At 40.0% G+C, this 18,340-nt stretch overlaps 1 protein-coding gene across 1 annotated transcript; it reads right to left on the bottom strand.

Moving 5' to 3' along the window:
• Positions 1 to 361: 361 nt before the first annotated feature.
• RRN3 (RRN3 homolog, RNA polymerase I transcription factor) lies at positions 362 to 18,124 on the bottom strand. The gene is made up of 18 exons (XM_005143402.3): positions 18,011 to 18,124; positions 17,651 to 17,759; positions 17,098 to 17,154; positions 15,968 to 16,057; positions 15,751 to 15,880; positions 15,201 to 15,260; positions 14,607 to 14,670; positions 14,081 to 14,150; positions 12,316 to 12,414; positions 11,092 to 11,187; positions 10,500 to 10,635; positions 9,384 to 9,514; positions 8,253 to 8,383; positions 7,268 to 7,452; positions 6,627 to 6,735; positions 6,091 to 6,243; positions 2,441 to 2,528; positions 362 to 1,791 (listed from the first exon to the last, which is right to left on the bottom strand). The coding sequence occupies exons 2-18, from the start codon at positions 17,741 to 17,743 to the stop codon at positions 1,633 to 1,635; spliced, it is 1,851 nt and encodes a 616-aa protein (XP_005143459.2). The 5' UTR covers positions 17,744 to 17,759; positions 18,011 to 18,124; the 3' UTR covers positions 362 to 1,632.
• Between the last annotated feature and the right edge of the window lie 216 nt (positions 18,125 to 18,340).

Genomic DNA, 18,340 nt, shown 5'->3' on the forward strand with positions numbered 1-18,340 from the left:
AGCTCCCAACTGAACCCTTGTTTGAAGCAAACCCCTTTGGTACACAAATGTTAGGTGTACAAAAACATGTGCATCTCCAGCACAGACCATTCAACATCTGCAGATGCTTTGTTATGCCTCACATCACTTACATCTTTCTTTTTCCACTTACATCTTTCTTTTTCCGCTACTGAGATGTGAAGTTCCCAAATCACACTCCTAGTATTACAACCTGGGGAGTTTCACAGCCTCATTTCATAAGTGGCTGACCAAGTTGCTAAAGATGTAACAGTGAAAGAAGAGAAGGCAGCAGCTGCCAAAGGATGTTTTCCTTGCTGCTGAGCTGGGAAAGGCTCTTCCATGCCAGGAGAGAATGCAATTATTTCAGATGGAAATCTACTGTTTATTACTCAGGACTGACACTAAAGAGAACTGAAAAATAAAACCCCCCTCCATTTATCCAGCAATGAACAGATCCACCAATGCATTTTGCCGTATCATCCCCAGAACTCATTTTGCAGCCTGTTAGAACAAACATCCTCACTTTGAGAAGCAAAGCACACACACAGATCCTTAGTTACACAGGGATGTGTTTTTTCAAAGCTGTAAACTGTAGTTTACATCGATCTTCCACAGCTCTGAACAAAACTGCTGTCTTCAAAGCCTCCAGATTCAGATTCTGAAGAAGGGCAATTAGAGTTCAGTGCCAAATGCAGAACATTTTCAACTAAATGTTACACAAATAACACTTGGGTTTTTTTCCTCAACTCTTTATATTTTTACTCAGAAAACCAACAACCATCAAAAGACAAGGAACCTCTGCAGAGAAACTCACTAACATTTGGACGACACAAGGAGACCGGTGACACCAACACTTCCTTTCTACAAGGCAAGGTTTCTTTTTCTGTATTTACAGCATTCACATATAAACTTCAATCCTGGAAATAAATACCTGTCTCCAAGTGCTTCATAAGCACCCCAAGAAAACTATCCATAAATCATACATTCAGCTACTCCCACCATTTTCAACACTTCCAACAATCATCACTTTCACAAGTCTGAACTTCAGTAGCTGGGAAAGTTGTGTGTCAGCTACAGATTATTATTATTCATCTGAATACATTGTCCACTACCAAGTACCTTTACCAAATACTGTTCTGCAGATAGGAAAAGCTTATGAGATAAGTGCAAAAGAATCACTGTCAGACTTGATCCATGTTTCCTGTGTCATGGGATCATACCATTACTCTGACACCAGCTCAAAAACAGTCAGAAGAGTAGTTCAAATACTGACAATGGAATTCTGGTCCCCACACAGATCAGTAGGAAGACAGACCAGATATTCACCCTGATATACAAAACCTCATAGAGAAACATGAGTAAACAAAGTTTTTTTAAGTCAGGAAAACTATAAAAAAAATTCTTCAGTCATAAAAGCCATTTCAATGTGAAATTTGTAAAATATCACCCTATTTATTCTCTAAGCTTTTCCAGCAACATATGACTTTATCATATCTACAGAAATATGATTAAGAAACAATAATTTTTCATAAATGTAGTTATTTAAGCATTTGCCAGTTTGGAAAGTTGAACTAAAGTCTCTTCACAGAGCAAAACATTGCACACAATTTTCAACCTTTTCACTTCTCCATATCACTGAGGGTATGGCACATAAGAGTCTGGAGGGGAGCCAATGCTGCTCAGTGGGCTCCGGGTATTTGACTCGTAATAATTTGGAGCAATTCCAACCACAACATCATTTTGAGGGGTTTCTCCTTTCAAAAAGTCATCATCTTCATCTTCGGTAGTACCCTGAATAAATTGAGAAGGATCAGTGAGAGCAGGAAGATACTCCAGGTCTTGATTAAGATTTTATGTCAATAATGACTGCTGAGACCAAAAAGGTTATTTCTAAAATGCTGCAATAATCAAATCTGCTAATCAAAATATGAAGTCACCAGTAAACAAAGCTACAACACCATCAAGTATTTTTACATGTGATTACAGGAAGGAAAGGTAAACACACCAGTTGAAGGTCTCAATAGGACAGACATTCTCCAAGAAGGTCAGGAGACTATATAGGAGCCTGAGGAGGACATAATCAGGATTTGGGTTGTGCTGCAATCGTCGTGACTAGTTGGAATGGTAAGAGAATTAGAGGTACTCTCATTATGAAATATAGGAACTAAATAATATCTACAAAGTGGATTTCCAAGTGACATCAGCATGTCCATATGCTGAATGTTTATAAGCATTCACAGTGCTCCTGCACTGCCAAACTCTTTTGCAGGAGAGGGGAAAGTGCTCTCAAAGCAAGGACATATCAATCCTTAAAACTTCCTCATTTCATAGTTTCCCCTAAATGTTTAGTGTTCTCGTATCTACTAAAAATTAATCCTACAATAGAAGCAGCTGACAGATTTGGCAAAAGCTGAACTGCATTCTGATCAGAGAAGATTACCTTTTTAATGGGTTTCTTTAGGTTCTCAAGATCTTCAGCACTCAGCTCTTCCCAAAACTGATAAGAAGGCTCAATGGTCTTCTTTGATCTAAGAAAGGAAATAAAATCCAGTAAGTAACTTACTCAAGAGAAGTCACATGTATTTCATTTTAATAATACAATATAAAAAGCTTGACATTTTGACAGCCCTCTGTAGTGTTTTACAAGCTATTCAATTAATCCCTATATAATCCCATATTAATCCCATGAATAACTCAATTTTGCTGACAAGTACAAATTACAATTGTTTGTTTGAGGAGTTCTGACACAGTCAGGTCTCCTAATTCTTAGCTGGGTATTTTTCACAACTAGACTATGCTTGCAAGTAAGCATAAATTTATTCAATTTTTTTTAAAACAATATTAGTAATGTTATTAATATTATCATGCAATTGTGTAAGTAAATATATAATTGACAATTTTATGTAGTTTAATATTGTGTATTAATATAATTAGTAATCTTAATTTATACACCTAAGAAAGGTCTCCATTCCATGGACACAGATTTGTTTGTTGTCCTTTAATACTAAAAAGTTGTTAAAGCATCACAGTGCCAGATGTTTTGAAAAGCTCATTAAAAAGCAAGATATATTAAATGAGGCTTTGAGCAACCCAGTATAGTGGAAGGTGTCCCTGCCCATTGCAGCAGGGCTAGAACTAGGTAAACTCTGAGGCTCCTTCTGACACAAGCTATTCTATGAGTCTATGAAGTCTTGAATCAACAAGCAAATGAACTCAAGGTGCAAAAAAAACAAAGCAAATGAAAACAAGAACGAAAATGACACAAAACCACCACAGCTCCAACAAAATATGTATTAGGCTAACATCGTATTTTAGAGACAGCTTAAAACAAGATAAAACAGAAGTCATCAAACAAGTTAACCAGACCTTCCAGGAAACTGGGTCCTGTTCCCTCTTCATCATACATTACAGTGGGGATAAATTTCCATACAAACCTTTAACACTTTCTGACTAAAATATGCTACATGGAAAGAACTAAAGGTCAGGGAAGAAAAGTGAACCGTAGAAACATTGACAGTTTCTTACAGTTCTAGTTCATTATGGGTGATGGGACACATTACTGTGGGGATATATTACAGACCGCCTGATCAAGAGGAACCTGTGGATGAAGATCTCTACAGACAAATAGGAAAAGCCTCACACTCGCAAGGCCCTTGTTCTCATGGGGGACTTCAACCACCCTGACATCTGTTGGGGCAACAGTACGGCCTGGCACAAGCAATCCAGGAGGTTTCTCGATTGTGTGGAAGACAACTTCCTTCTGCAAGCAATAAAGGAGCCGACGAGGAGAGGTGCCCTGCTTGACCTCGTGCTCACCAACAGGGAAGGGCTCATTGGAAATGTGACTCTCCAAGGAAGTCTTGGATGCAGTGATCATGAGATGGTCGAATTCGAGGTCCTCAAGACAGTGAGAAGAGCGTGCAGCAAGCTCACTGCCCTGGACTTCAAGAGAGCAGACTTTGGGCTCTTCAGGAACCTGCTTAGCAAGGTTCCATGGGATATAGCCCTTGAGGGTAAAGGGGCCCAAGACTCTTGGTTAATATTCAAGGATCACCTACTACAAGCTCAGGAGTGTTGCATCTCGGCTAGAAGGAAGTGCAGCAGGAGGGGCACGAGACCTCCTTGGATGGATAAGGAGCTGCTGAAAAAAATTCACAAGAAAAAAGAGGCTTATAAAAGGTGGAAACAAGGACAGGTGGCCTGGGATGAATACAGGGATGTTGTCAGGGTAGTTAGGGACCAAGTTAGGAAAGCTAAGGCCCAATTGGAGCTAAACTTGGCAAGGGATGTTAAAGATAATAGGAAGGGATTTTATAGGTATGTAGCAGCTAAAAAACAGACTAAGGACAATGTAGGCCCCCTCCAGAAGCTTTCAAGCGAACTGGCTACAGAGGACTTGGAGAAGGCTGAGGTTCTGAATGGCTTCTTTGCCTCGGTCTTCACTGGCAAAGGCTCTGACCGGAGCACCCGAGTCTTGGAAGGTGGACACAGGGACTGTGAAAACCTAAACCTTGGGCCCACTGTAGGAGAGGATCTGGTTTGAGACCATCTTAAGAACCTGAATGTACACAAGTCCATGGGACTTGATGAAATCCATCCATGGGTCCTGAAGGAGCTGGCGAATGAAGTTGCAAAGCCACTGGCCATCATTTTTGAAAAATCATGGCAGTCAGGTGAAGTTCCTGATGACTGGAGAAAGGGAAATATAACCCCCATTTTCAAGAAGGGGAAAATGGATGACCCAGGGAATTACAGACCAGTCAGTCTCACCTCTGTGCCTGGCAAAAGCTGGGAGCAGATTCTCCTGGAAGGCATACTAGGGCACATGAAAAAGAGAAAGGTGCTTGGTGACAGCCAGCATGGCTTTACTAGGGGAAAATCCTGCCTGACCAATTTGGTGGCCTTCTATGACAGGGCTACAAAAGTGATGGACAGGGGTGGAGCAGCTGACGTCATCTATCTGGACTTGTGCAAAGCGTTCAACACTGTCCCACATGACATCCATGTCTCTAAATTGGAGAGGCATCAATTTGATAGGTGGAGCACTCGGTGGATAAAGAACTGGCTGGATGGTCGCACTCAAAGAGTTGTGGTCAACGGTTCAATGTCCGGTTGGAGACCAGCAACGAGTGGTGTCCCTCAGGGATCGGTGTTGGGACCGGTCTTGTTTAATATCTGTTGCTGACATGGGCAACGAAATTGAGTGTGCCCTCAGCAAGTTTGCCGATGACACCAAGCTGTGTGGTTCGGTTGATATGCTAGAGGGAAGGAATGCCATCCAGAGGAACCTTTACACACTTGTGAGGTGGGCTTATGCCAACCTCATGAAGTTTAACCATGGCAAGTGCAAGGTCCTGCACCTGGGTCGGAGCAATCCCAGGCACAGCTACAGGCTGGGCAAAAAGGAAATTCATGGTAGTCCTGCAGAGAAGGACTTGGGGGTGTTAGTCAATGAGAAAATGAACATGAACCAGCAGGTCAAAGGAGGCGATCCTGCCCCTCTACTCTGCTCTCTTAAGACCTCACTTGGAGTATTGTGTGCAGTTCTGGTGTCCTCAACATAGAAAGGACATGGAACTGTTAGAACAAGTCCAGAGGAGGGCCACGAGGATGATCAGGGGACTGGAGCACCTCCTGTATGAAGACAGGCTGAGAAAGTTGGAGCTGTTCAGCCTGGAGAAGAGAAGGCTGCATGGAGACCTCATAGCAGCCTTCCAGTATCTGAAGGGGGCCTACAGGGATGCTGGGGAGGGACTATTCATTAGGGACTGTAGTGATAGGACAAGGGTAACAGGTTGAAGCTTAAACAGCAGAGGTTTAGACTGGATATAAGGAAGAAATTCTTTACTGTGAGGGTGGTGAGGTACTGGAATGGGTTGCCCAGGGAGGTAGTGAATGCTCCATCCCTGGTGGTGTTCAAGACCAGGTTGGATGAAGCCTTGGGTGATATGGTTTAGTGTGAGGTGTCCCTGCCCATGGCAGGGGGGTTGGAACTAGATGATCTTGAGGTCCTTTCCAACCTTAACTATTCTATGATTCTATGATTATCTTCTTCAAGTCAGAAACAAGTTGTTTATTTTTCAACTGTACCTTTTGAGTATGTAGGGATCAAAGGGGAAGAAACTGTCGAGTGGGTTGGTGCATGTCTGCACGAGGTCACCCCCACTGCCACTCCGTACAACTGGTAAGAACTGCCGATTGTTCCTCTCAATAATAGTGTAGCAGAACACCAATTGGTATTTCCTTTAAAAAGGTAATAAAGAGAAGATAAGAATTTCAGATATTATTAAAGCACAAAGTTATTTTTGAGCATACATCATGTCTATCTTCCATTTTCCAACTGCTATAGCGTAAAGTATATTCTCTTCCTCTACACTCCTATAAATTTTGCTCCAAGTAGAATCATATCAGCTCCAACACAAAACAGCCAGTTTCATAGTACTGTCGGATTTCATTAAGACTGAACCAGAACTAAACTTATCCTATCTAGAATATGTTGGTATTATACAAGCTGTCTTAGATAATACTGTGCCTAACAAAACCCATGTTCTAAGTACTGTGCTGGTTTCAGATGCACACACACAAATACCTGTATCAAGCTGAAACTGAAATAAATGAGGAGATACCTGGTAATGGCAGCAAACAAGTTCACAACAGAGGGTATACAAATCTTCAGGGGGTTTAGCTGACACATGACAATGCGCTCAAAATTTAAACTCTGCAGATAGGACAGACCTTGAAAATAAGAACAATTGACAAGTTTAGGTTACGTATCATACAAACTGAACTTAATTGATAAGAATTTCAAGTCTGACCAGCCTGCACTCCACACACCACTTCCTACTCTCGTATAGTAGTACACTCTCTAGCCCACAGCTTCTTCAGCAGAAAAGCTTCTCTAAGTAACGATAACCTGCCACTTCCAAGGGTTACTGTGGCAGACACCAAACACAGACACCAAACTTACACACCCAGAGGCACAGAGTCATCAAACCAGATTATTAACTGAAGCACACACAAGCTTTATGAAGCTGGAATTCAAATATGTCCAGTAAGTGGAGCCAGATATCAATGCTGAAGGGTTACTGGCATTGTTTTCAATACTGGAATAAAAAGATTAAGCTTGGTAGCCCAAGAAGCGTACAAGCCACCTCATTTTATTTAGAGCACAACATAAAATTGCCATCACACACTTGACCATTACAAAACACACCAACAGTAAAATTTTCAAATGAATCCCAATACTATTCAAACCTAATATACTCACCTTTTCTTAAGTTTCCATCTAAAAGTTGCTTATGACGGAAAATAAGTGTATAGAACACCGCCTGACATGTGGAATAAAATGGCCCGTGCAGAGCTACATCACAGTAAACATTAGCCCCTTTATCCTGGTTATCAATGTACTTATGTATCCAGTTCACCAGAAGATCCAGGCATGCTTTTACTGTACTATATGGAGAGAAAAAGGTGTAAAAATAGCACATGAAATGTTAAACAAGTATTCAAGGATCTCAGTGGTTACAAAAACATCAGAAAGAAAATCAATGAGTAAAAAAGGAGATTCTGTTATGAGCTTTCACCTTTATCTCAGCATAAAATGAATCAAAGTATCAGCACTCAAAACCCAATCAGCGAAAGCACAAGATGTCAGGAGAGATGAATTCATATATGCATCTTGCATGTGAAATGCACAGTAAACAATTAGAATCCTGGGCTACAGTAATACAGAGATGCCTCCAACAAGTAATTCCAGTATCAAATTAAGTTCAACATTAAAGTCAGAGCCTGCCCTGAACAGCATAAAAGCTCAGAATGTGTACATACAAAACACGACATTTTCACCCATCTAATTTGCCTCAATACCAGAACACTTGATTTCCCTGTCTAAAAATCTACATAAAATGCCTAATAGAGTATTAAAAATATGTGCTTCTGAACATCACATACATGGGTATCCATGACTCTGCCTGAATTCACCATAACCTATCCACACTCAGCATTTCTTGGTAAGTGAAGCCTTAAACTGCAAGTCACAAATCCCAGCAATCTTTACTCTGCATCATGTAAATGCAAAACTGTCCTCGAAACTTCAAGACTAAAATAGTACTATAGAAAGGATAAACAAGACTACTGACTGGAAAGCAGCAGGACAGAAAATCAACGCCATGTGTGCATTCTGTGAATTCCGTACTTAACCTCAGCAATCATTGCAAATTGTTTGCTTTTGCCCATATCTAAAAACAACTTACACAACGGGAATAAATTTAGCTCTTGCCAAGAAGCTGCCAATATAACTCCCAGCAGTCTGTCTGATCACTGAAGCATTGTTTGGATCATGCAGTTTTTTCCAAAGATGGTCTAGAAATGCTTCAGCCAACCCCTGGAAGGAAAATACAGAGAAGTCGTGAGTTGTTACGGTGATGACACTGTTCAAGTAATAGATTCCTAACACTTAATTCCTGTAATTTCCATAACCAAACCATAACCAAAAAATCTACCTTTAGCTGTAGTGAATAACTATTCCTACACATGATGGAAGAGCACTCTGTTCTGTGTCTTTTTCTATACTTAGTTGTAAAAAGTAAATGGAGCCAGAAGCCTCTGAAAAAGTCAGGAATAGAGCCATAAAAAGTGTGCTACACTGGTGTTGTTATCAAAACAATGGTGGTAAGAAGGTAAACATGAAGCGGCTGTTCACTGTCTCTTGAAACAGATGTCAGGGACATCCACTGAAAATAGCAGGAAGACAAATTTAGAGAAACAAGAATGATTCTTCCCCTTGAATGGTTATATTGCAGAACTTTTTGCCAGAGAGCCCATGATGCCAAAAAGTCACATCAGTACAAAACTCGTATTATGAGTTATTTCCTCCTCGAATTTCTCCATCATGGACTGTTACCACGAAAGAACATCACTGACTCAGGAAGTTACCAACTGGTGCTGGAGGCTGAGTGGGTATTCTAGCAAAGAATCATAACATGCTTCCTCATTCTGATACTCTTTCTAACACATCCACTATTTAACACTAACAGACAGTATCTTTAAGACAGTTTGGGAATGCTGAAGAAACTTGCTGAAGTGTTCTGTCTTGGGTTCAAGTCAAACTGATTTCTGTAAAAGAGGTCTGTTAATCAGGTCCTTTCAAAGTAGCTTCGATTCCATCTGGTTGCAGTTTATGAACAACATTGGAAAAGCAAACACAAAATAAAACTTGAAGAAAGGAGTACCAGAAAAAGAAGACAAAGATACTAATGAATCCTGAGGCACTATCTTCAGACTAGAATTACAGCAGAAAGCAACTTTATTTTCTGGTAAAGAAAGCCGAAAAAGGATGCAGAAATGACAGAAGATGCTGCAGTTTAAAAACAGCTTCTACTCACCAATTTGAAGCTACAGAGATAAAACATGAAATATTGTACATGACATGAACCATGGGTTGGTAAAATAAGCTTGTCAAAAACAGAAACCAGATCCCGATACAAATCCTTTGTGTTGCTGATATCCAGCTTTCCTACACAACAAAAAAAGAAACAGACTAAAATGAGCCATTTCAGGCTTTTTTTTCTTTTAACTGCCAATACAAAAGTGGTATTTATAGCTTTCTAAACTACCAAGAAATATGTAAAAGAACTGTCAAGCTGCCTTCTAGGTTTATCTGACATTTAAAAGACATTTATTAGTGAGACCTTCCAGGACTCCAGTTCTACTGCTTTTTACATTGGTGTATATAGAGAATATCATAGAATCATAGAATAGTTAGGATTGGAAAGGACCTCAAGATCATCTAGTTCCAACCCCCCTGCCATGGGCAGGGACATCCCTGCATGTGTGCTCATGCACACAAGTATAAAACTGGCAGACATGTAAACTTTGCAATAACATGTTAACTCAGAAGAGCCAGAAGAAAACACTAAGAAATAAACTACCTAACTCATGTGAAGAAGATACGGCAAAATGGTTTCTAAATATGTAAATCTAAGAAATTCAAACCCTTAATTTATCTTAGTTTAAGACATTTCTTTCAGGTTTTTTCCTATAACACAAAGTAGTAGCAGTTCCAATTGAGTGTTTTCATCTATTTCCAGTCCTTGTGACATTGAAAGGATCCATAACTCTAATACACAAAGCAATACAGTACAGGAAATGATAAAACACTGTGGTTAATCAGAAAGTATTTCTAATCCCCTAAATTTTGTAGCACAATGAAATAAACAAAACTCTCTTTACCCTTACATAATGCCACAACTTGAATTCAGTGTAAAATTTGTGTAATCAGTGTCTCCCACCAAAGATTAAACCTTTAAAGTCATAAAAGTACTTTTGCATTCTCTGCCAATAACACTAGAAAGAGGCAACAATGCAGACTACAAGCTGCTGAATTATGCCACTAAAGGGTGAGGACTCTATCTTGCAGCAACAGAAAGCAAGAACTCCACTTAGATTTTTCCTACTTGTCAACAAAACAATAAATTTGGTTATAGCTCAAGTGTTCTTACCATTCACATGGCAAACATCTTTAATATAGGAAAACAAGATGGTCATCAAAATATCAAGGCGTTCTGCAAGTGGATGGGCCATTCTCTCACTAGTGGAAGAGACAACTTTGTTTCCTTTTCTTTCTTCGTCTTCCTCCTGGCAGATGAAATGGCAGTCATGCAGCTTTATACACACATCATAAAGACAGCAACTACAGGATAAGTGAAACTAAATTTCTCTTTCAGTGATATGCAAAGCTGTGTATTTTTTAAAAGAAAGCAGCACCTAATTACACAGCTTAGTGTAAGGAAATTTTTGTAAACTAATCCAACTACTATGAATTCTTTAATTAGCTTTATGTACAGCTGCTTGTATTTTTACATAAAGGAACTGATTCATTACATATATGCTGGGAATGTACATTAACAAAGTCAACACCTGCAGGACACATTAATCATTCATCAGCTGTTCAGGTTTCAAGAGCTATGCACAGTGAAGAAACAACAAAGGAATAATGTATTCCTAGACCATCTTAGTTCACAACCACATCAAAAGTGAAAATGCTACTACAAAAAAAAAAAAAACAACTTCTAATAGAACAAAATAGCCAACCATGTCAAAAAGACACTCCTCTGTAGATTTCTCCTCATGATCAGAGTTATTAGCATTTTCTTCAGCGTCTTCAATATCTTGCTGTGGAGTACTAACCTAGAGTTGCAAATAAGAAATTAACTTTTGTAAGACCCTGACAATAATATGAAACATTTTGACTACTTACGTAAGAAATGATAACACAAGTTAATTTCTAGACTAGATTTTGTCCTTGACTAAATAAACATTTTAAAAGGGAATTATATGGATACAGTAGCCAAACACACTCTAAACTGCTTGGAGCTTTACCTTCAGAATACAAGCTCACCCCAGATTGTTACATGCTGAGGTTCTCCAAAATAAAATACTTTAATCATTTACAATTCACAGAATCACAGAATCCCAAGGGTTGGAAGGGACCTCAAAAGATCATCTAGTCCAACCCCCCTGCAAGAGCAGGGTAACCTAGAGTACATCACACAGGAACTTGTCCAGGTGGGCCTTGAATATCTGCAATGTAGGAGACTCCACAACCTCCCTGGGCAACCTGTTCTAGTGCTCTGTCACTCCTACAGTAAAGAAGTTCTTCCTGATGTTCACATGGAACCTCCTATGCTCCAGTTTACACCCATTGCCCCTTGTCCAATCATTGGATATCACTGAAAAAAGCCTAGCTCCATCATCCTGACACCCACCCTTTACATATTTGTAAACACTGATGAGGTCACCCCTCAGTCTCCTCTTCTCCAAGCTAAAGAGACCCAGCTCCCTCAGCCTCTCCTCATAAGGGAGGTGTTCCACTCCCTTAATCATCTTTGTGGCTCTGTGCTGGACTCTTTCAAGCAATTCCCTGTCCTTGAAGTGAGGGGCCCAGAACTGGATGCAGTATTCTACCCATCATGTCTTTTTTAAGGCTGTAAATACTTTTACTTAAAAGGGATGATAGAACCTGTAAACCACACAGAGAGAAATACATTCTCTGCACATCGGCATTTATTGCTATGAAAGAGTTACTTTGACTCTGGCAGAGATTCTATGCAGGGTATAACAGTATACCTCATACAGTTACCCTCACATATGGGAACATCTAAGACTGGGAATGAAGCATAAATGTGAATGTTCTTATGATCATGAGCACTACTGCAAGATTCTTTTTATCAAGCTAAACACTGAAACAGATTTAATTTCCTACTCTGTGTACTTTAACGCCAAGCTTCCTTAAAAGATGATACAGAACAAACTTACATCCAACTTCAACAGCTTTTCAATAATAAGCTCCAGAATTTGAAGCCTCAGGGTTGGAAGATACACTGTAACTCGGAGCAGGTTATGAACATAACATTCCTGTAACACAAAATAATTGATATGTATAATAATGTTAACAGAAACTCTAATTTTTGCCAAGGATATTTAGAAAACAAGTGTCTTAATTTGTTATCTAGAGAGCCAGAAATAGGTTTACACAGACTGTATTCAATCTAGAACAAGTTAATGTATAAGCCAAACATCAACTTTAAATTGTTAAACTGTATTATCATTAACTTCTTAATCTACTATTTCCATGCAAATTTTTTCACCTACTCTAAACAGAATGAGTATAAACATTCCGTAAGCAAAGTTATTAATTTCCATAGAAGATTATGTCTATATTTCCTCTAGGAAAATAAAAACAAAAAGCATATTCCTCATTACACCCAGAATCAGCTCTAGTAGAACTGTTTAAAGTGAAACTGAATACATCTTTTATTTCACGTTATTATAATATACCAATAACAATTCTAAATTCCACAGGCAAGTCTCATGAGTCATTTTGTTTCTAATTCAAACAGGTTTATAGACAAGTTCTGTAAGTATGCATGTGCCCACCCCCACATACACACATACATACAAAAGAGAACATTGCAACTTTCATATAGCAAAACCATCAACTCAGTACATAAAATCAGGGAAACTTAAAGTAGGCAAAGTAAAATTAGGTACTGAAGAATACCACAGTCTCTTTGTGAATAGGCATTATAACAGAACCTTTAATTACATGAGCACATATGATTTTTCCACAGGCCATCTGGCTTGCTCAGTACATAAAACAGATAGAGCTAGTTTAATGAGAATGTGTAAACCAGAAATATTTAACAATGCATGGACCATGTTTTTATTACACTTCATTCAAACGTTACCCTGAAAACACAGTTAAGAATTTCTTCATGACTTGCTTCTCACTGAGCTGCTAAATACATAAATAATTAATTTTCTCCTAATACCATGTAGAAGCTCACTCTCTGCCCCCCATATTTTACAGATAGGGAACTGATGTCCACAGTTATTTGGATTTTGAACAGACAAATAAACAAAACTCAAAAAACAGCAACATATACAAAGTAATTCAAGCACTTGATGAGTGCAAAACACAGCTCCAACTGAACCTGGCTGCTGGAGCAGGGCTCTGTCTTTCTGTAAAATAAAGTGCCAACACATCAACTTGGAACAAGTAAATATGAAGATAAAACAAGAGCTGTAACCTGTCAAGTTTCCAGCTTGGTTTTCATCACATAAGCACTACATCAAAGATGTAATAAAACAACACCCTGCACTACTGGCAACTTAGATTTAACCCATAATGTCCATTGCTTTCTGTCTGCTTATCAAAACCCCTGTTCTTCTGATAAATACTTTGCAGTTTTGACAACAAATGAGACAGGTATCCTACCGTCTCCTCACTCTACAACCCTGAGATTCATCGCCAATGAGGTCCATCTTGTGCATTGATTAAGAAAGCAATCCTGTGGAAAAGATATGCAGTTATGTCATTAAAGACTAGCATAATGCTTATGCACAAGGAACTTCAGTATGTTTGGACAACCTTATACTGAACAGACGCACCCATGTATATACAGATAAAAAATAACAACACACTTAATCTGCATTAAACACCACTAAATCAGCTGTCATGCTAGAAAGTACACATTAAAAACCAAATGAACCAATAAATAAAAATATTCACAGCTCTTACCAGAGTTCTTTCTGATTTATTAAAGAAAGGAAAGTTTTCCACAAGTATTGGCATGAGAAACTGTGGTGTCCTGCAATTTAAAAAACAAGCAAGAAGCACTAGGTTATTGCCACAAGAGCAAATATTTAAGCTGCAGCACTTTGAAGACAGACTGGAATAAAATAAAGTTACTGTGAAGTAAGATGAAGCAACTGTATAAAATGCAGCTTTTGCAAGGATCACCAAACAGGTAATAAGTGGCAAACCTTCACTGTGGACTTCTTAGAAGCTATTTCAAGTGCATGGCTATGAACACAACTTTCCCTGCTTCAAATTTCCATTAACAGGATTTTCAGCTGCTGACACATACAGAAATTTTGTAATGACTGGATACAGCATTCTATCAATTAGTGACTATTAGGAAAAATCATGCAATGAAACTGTTATACTTCAGATTAAGAGAAAAAAAAAAACAACTTATTTATCAGTTCACAAGCTTTAAATCTGCAAGGAAAGGGCATACAAACCCATGGGATTATATACTTACGAAGGAACATATCTTGCAACAGTTTGCAATGCTCTATGGCATGTATTAAAGTTTTCAGAAAGGTCTAGAGAAATAAAAAAAAGTGCTGTTACGCATTTGGTTAGAGAAAACTGAATCAGAAAATAGCAAAAATTGTTCATATCTATTAACTGTTAATCGATATGAATCCATTTATTAATCAATATTGATTTTTGCTGAGCTTACCCAGGCAGACAACCACAAAAAGACCCAAGAAACCCTCAAACTACATAGTTTTATTGAGGTAAATAAAATGGAAAACAATTCCTACATTTTCTTTGACTTTGAAACAACCTAGGACTAGGAATGTTCTCCTGTGCATTCAATCTTATTCCTACAGATACTACATCAAGAATATTCTGAAAGTAAAAGGAGTGTGTCACACACCACTGATTCAAGTACAAGAAAGTCTCCAACCTGGAAATTTAAAGACTTAATGTTTTACATAAATGTTTCTTAACATTTTACATTAATTCACCTAAACTAATTTTGCAAAACAGGAGCAGCATGCATTGTATAATTCTTTAGTAAAAGTACTATAGCAGCATATATAAGCCATGCTTTTTTTATACTCACTTTCATCATCATCATCAGAATCTGAAATATCCACATCATCTTCTCTGATAGTTATTCGAGCTAGCAAAAAGTAAAATGATTATATCAAAATTATACAAATATTACAGGCAACAGTTTCAATGTCAAATCAATCACACTGAACAACAGTCTTCATTGAGACTAAAACATTAAAATTATCCAAAACACCTTCTAAAATAAGCAGAAGCTCACAGAAAAGACTGTTTTGTTCACAGAACCAGAAGGTTCTTAAGAACATCAGACATGATCCTCACTGCAGCTTTTGTTCTTTAGCAGTAACAACATTATACAGTTCATCCCTTTCCAAGACATCTCCATAAATGGGGTCTGTATTAGCAACTAGAGTATGTCCTCTAACATCTAGATACAGAAAACTGCATATCACAATTCAGCTAAGCAAGTTAAGAAAGTAATCAACAGGATAAGAAAACCAATCCAGTAATTAACTCTCACACATTGTATTTATACAGAATTTACCTAGAAAAGGCATTTTGATACTTAAAGAAAGAAGATTAAGGGAAAAGCAACTTACGGGGGACAAACTGCGATACAATCATCCGCAGGCATGGCCGAAGATGGACAGTTTGTGCTGATACCAGATTGCCAAGAAAACCCAGATATTCCTCCACTACCTCTCGGCTTCTTCTCAACCATGGCAGCTTCTGAAAGTAAGCAAAGACCAAGATGTCAAAGAAAGATGTTTTGAGTACTCAACTCTTTATTTTCCCATATAACAAACAGATATTTACCAGCAAAACGCTGACCAGTTGTTCACGCTCTTTGGTCAAATATATAACAGACGCTCGAAATTCATGCAGCCAGTTAATGATCTGGGCATCCTTAAAATAAGCGGGGGAAAAAAATAAATAGTATTACCTATTACTAGAAAATAACAAAATCTATAAAAGTCAAAGACTGTAAATAGAAATTATTTTCAAATGAGCTTGCAAGGAATGTCTTTAAGCTGAAAATTGGTGTCCTCACCAATGAAATTTCTTGAATGCGAGACAAATGGATACAAATTCCTATACCAACAGCCTGTCTGAAAGATTGAAGTTACAGACCAAGCAAGCCATGCAAACCTCACTCACATAAAACACCACTGTAAGAAACAGCATCCAGTCCTAATTTTTGTTTCTTGCGCTAGTTTAAGCAGGAGGGACATTCAAGTCTTGAAATAAGAGATACTGAAACAGTAGCAAATCAACACAGGAATTTTACACTGATTTTGCCTGCACACTCCAAAAGGCCTGCTAAATACAGAGTATTTTACTAAATGTCCTCTTTGAAGAGAAGAACTCCATATGTATTATGCTTTCTGCAGTACTCTTCTCACAGCTTTGTGGCTTAATTAAGAGGATAATACACACAAAGTAAAAGGAGAAGCAAATGTAGTTGCTACTTACACCTACCCACAAGAGCCATGAAACAATACTTCTGGGTATAAATACTAAATGCATGCATATTTTATTACCTAATTAAAAAAGCTTTCTGTGAGAACAGGAGAATGTAAAAATTCAGGCTGTGTAAGTCAGAAACCTTGATTTGATCTACAGAAGTATCTGTAGAAATAAGCATCTATGACCTAGAAAGATGGTGCCTGAACAAAGACAGGCCCTGTCACAATGCAGAAAGTTTATCACTCTAGAGCAAAGGGTCAGTAAGCATGAGACACCACTTATCAACACCCTATAAGATATATATGTGCATAAACAGAATTTTTTCCTTTTTTTTTTTTCTTGTGACAGTTTCCACAAAGCAAAAAGCTGTTAAATGCAGCTAAATGCTTAAAGCAAAGGATCAGGGTAAGCACCGGAACAACCTGCCTAATGACTACACAACTTCAAAACATCAGATTCTCTTACTCCAAAATTCCCACCTTGATGTCTGGATCTGACAGCTGATGCTTCAACAACTCAAAATCCGTGGTCTCACCCTAGCAAGGTAAAGAAAAATAAGTAAATAATACTTGTATTTTTTGCAGAAAAAGCATACAAGTTGCACCACCTCTAAACAACCTCGTGTCAAACAGTGACATGAAGAATACAAGTAAGCAAGAAAGCTCAGAGAAGGCTGAAGCAGCAGTTACAGAGTGCTGTCCGTCAAGACAACTGAGGCCGCAGGGTCGTTTTTAGCTGTTCCCTCGAAGACACAGACGTTATCCCTCTGTACCCTTTGGCGTGAGCCAGCTCCACATCAGCCCAGGACGCCACTCTGTTGACTCACAGGAGAACCTTTTCACTCTCACAGCAGCACCGCCTGGCACAGCCTCCCGCACTCACCCGCCCTCAGGTTTTCCCCCTAAGCCTTCAGACACGGTCTTGTGCAAAACGAAAAAAAACCACACCGAACTGCCATCGCTCACTGCTGCACCGGCACCGCACGCAGGAGGCAGCGGCCGGTCCCGCGGCGCAGCGCAATTCCCAACTCACCTTCTCGTACTTCATCAAGATATCCGTCAGCGTCCCCCCAAACCGCACCGTCTTCCTGGGCGGCGAGCTGATGAACTCATCCCCTCCCAGCATGGTCACGGCCCCGCGCCTGAGGAGAGGTGAAGCCGCGTGAACACCCACGGGCCTCAACCCGACCACCCGACCGCCCGACCGCCCGACCGCCCGACCACCCGACCGCCCGACCACCCGACCGCCCGACCACCCGACCGCCCTCAGGAGGCCGGCCCGCCCGGGGGCCACCGGCCGACACCCCCTCTCCTCCGTGGACGAGCAGGAGGGTCCCCCCGCTTCCCAAGCTGTGTCTCAGCCCCCCGAGGCCCCGCCGCTCTCCCGCCTTACCCTGACCGTGCCGGCAGCACACGCCCCGTTACCGGGGCAGGCGCCTCCGCGCACCGCGCCGCTCGCGTAGCTCCTGCCCGTGCCGCCACATGCCGCTCCCGGGCGGAAAAGGCACGCTACCCGCCGGAAGCGGGGAGCACGCTTCCCTTCAAACCATAGAGATGAGCGGCTGGAAAAGCCGCCGCTGCGCTGGCCGCGCGTCTGTGGTGCGGGAGGACCGAGGGCAGGAGTGAGGACAGCTCTCCTGGCAGCGCCGTTCACAACTTTACCATGGACGGCTGGAGAACGGCAGCACGAACAGCCCCGCATCTACAGGCGACGGGTACCGGT

This window comes from Melopsittacus undulatus, chromosome 8 (genome assembly GCF_012275295.1).
Source record: "Melopsittacus undulatus isolate bMelUnd1 chromosome 8, bMelUnd1.mat.Z, whole genome shotgun sequence".
NCBI classification, from domain to species: Eukaryota; Metazoa; Chordata; class Aves; order Psittaciformes; family Psittaculidae; genus Melopsittacus; species Melopsittacus undulatus.

Excerpts from the sequence above, each read along its gene's own strand:
- RRN3 (XM_005143402.3), bottom strand. The coding sequence starts at position 17,743 with ATGCTGGGAGGGGATGAGTTCATCAGCTCGCCGCCCAGGAAGACGGTG. Across the intron at positions 12,415-14,080 it reads ATAAATCAGAAAGAACTCTG|GAATGTTATGTTCATAACCT; the intron begins GTAAGAGCTGTG and ends TTTGTGTTACAG. Across the intron at positions 2,529-6,090 it reads GATCCCTACATACTCAAAAG|ATCAAAGAAGACCATTGAGC; the intron begins GTACAGTTGAAA and ends TTCCTTTCTTAG.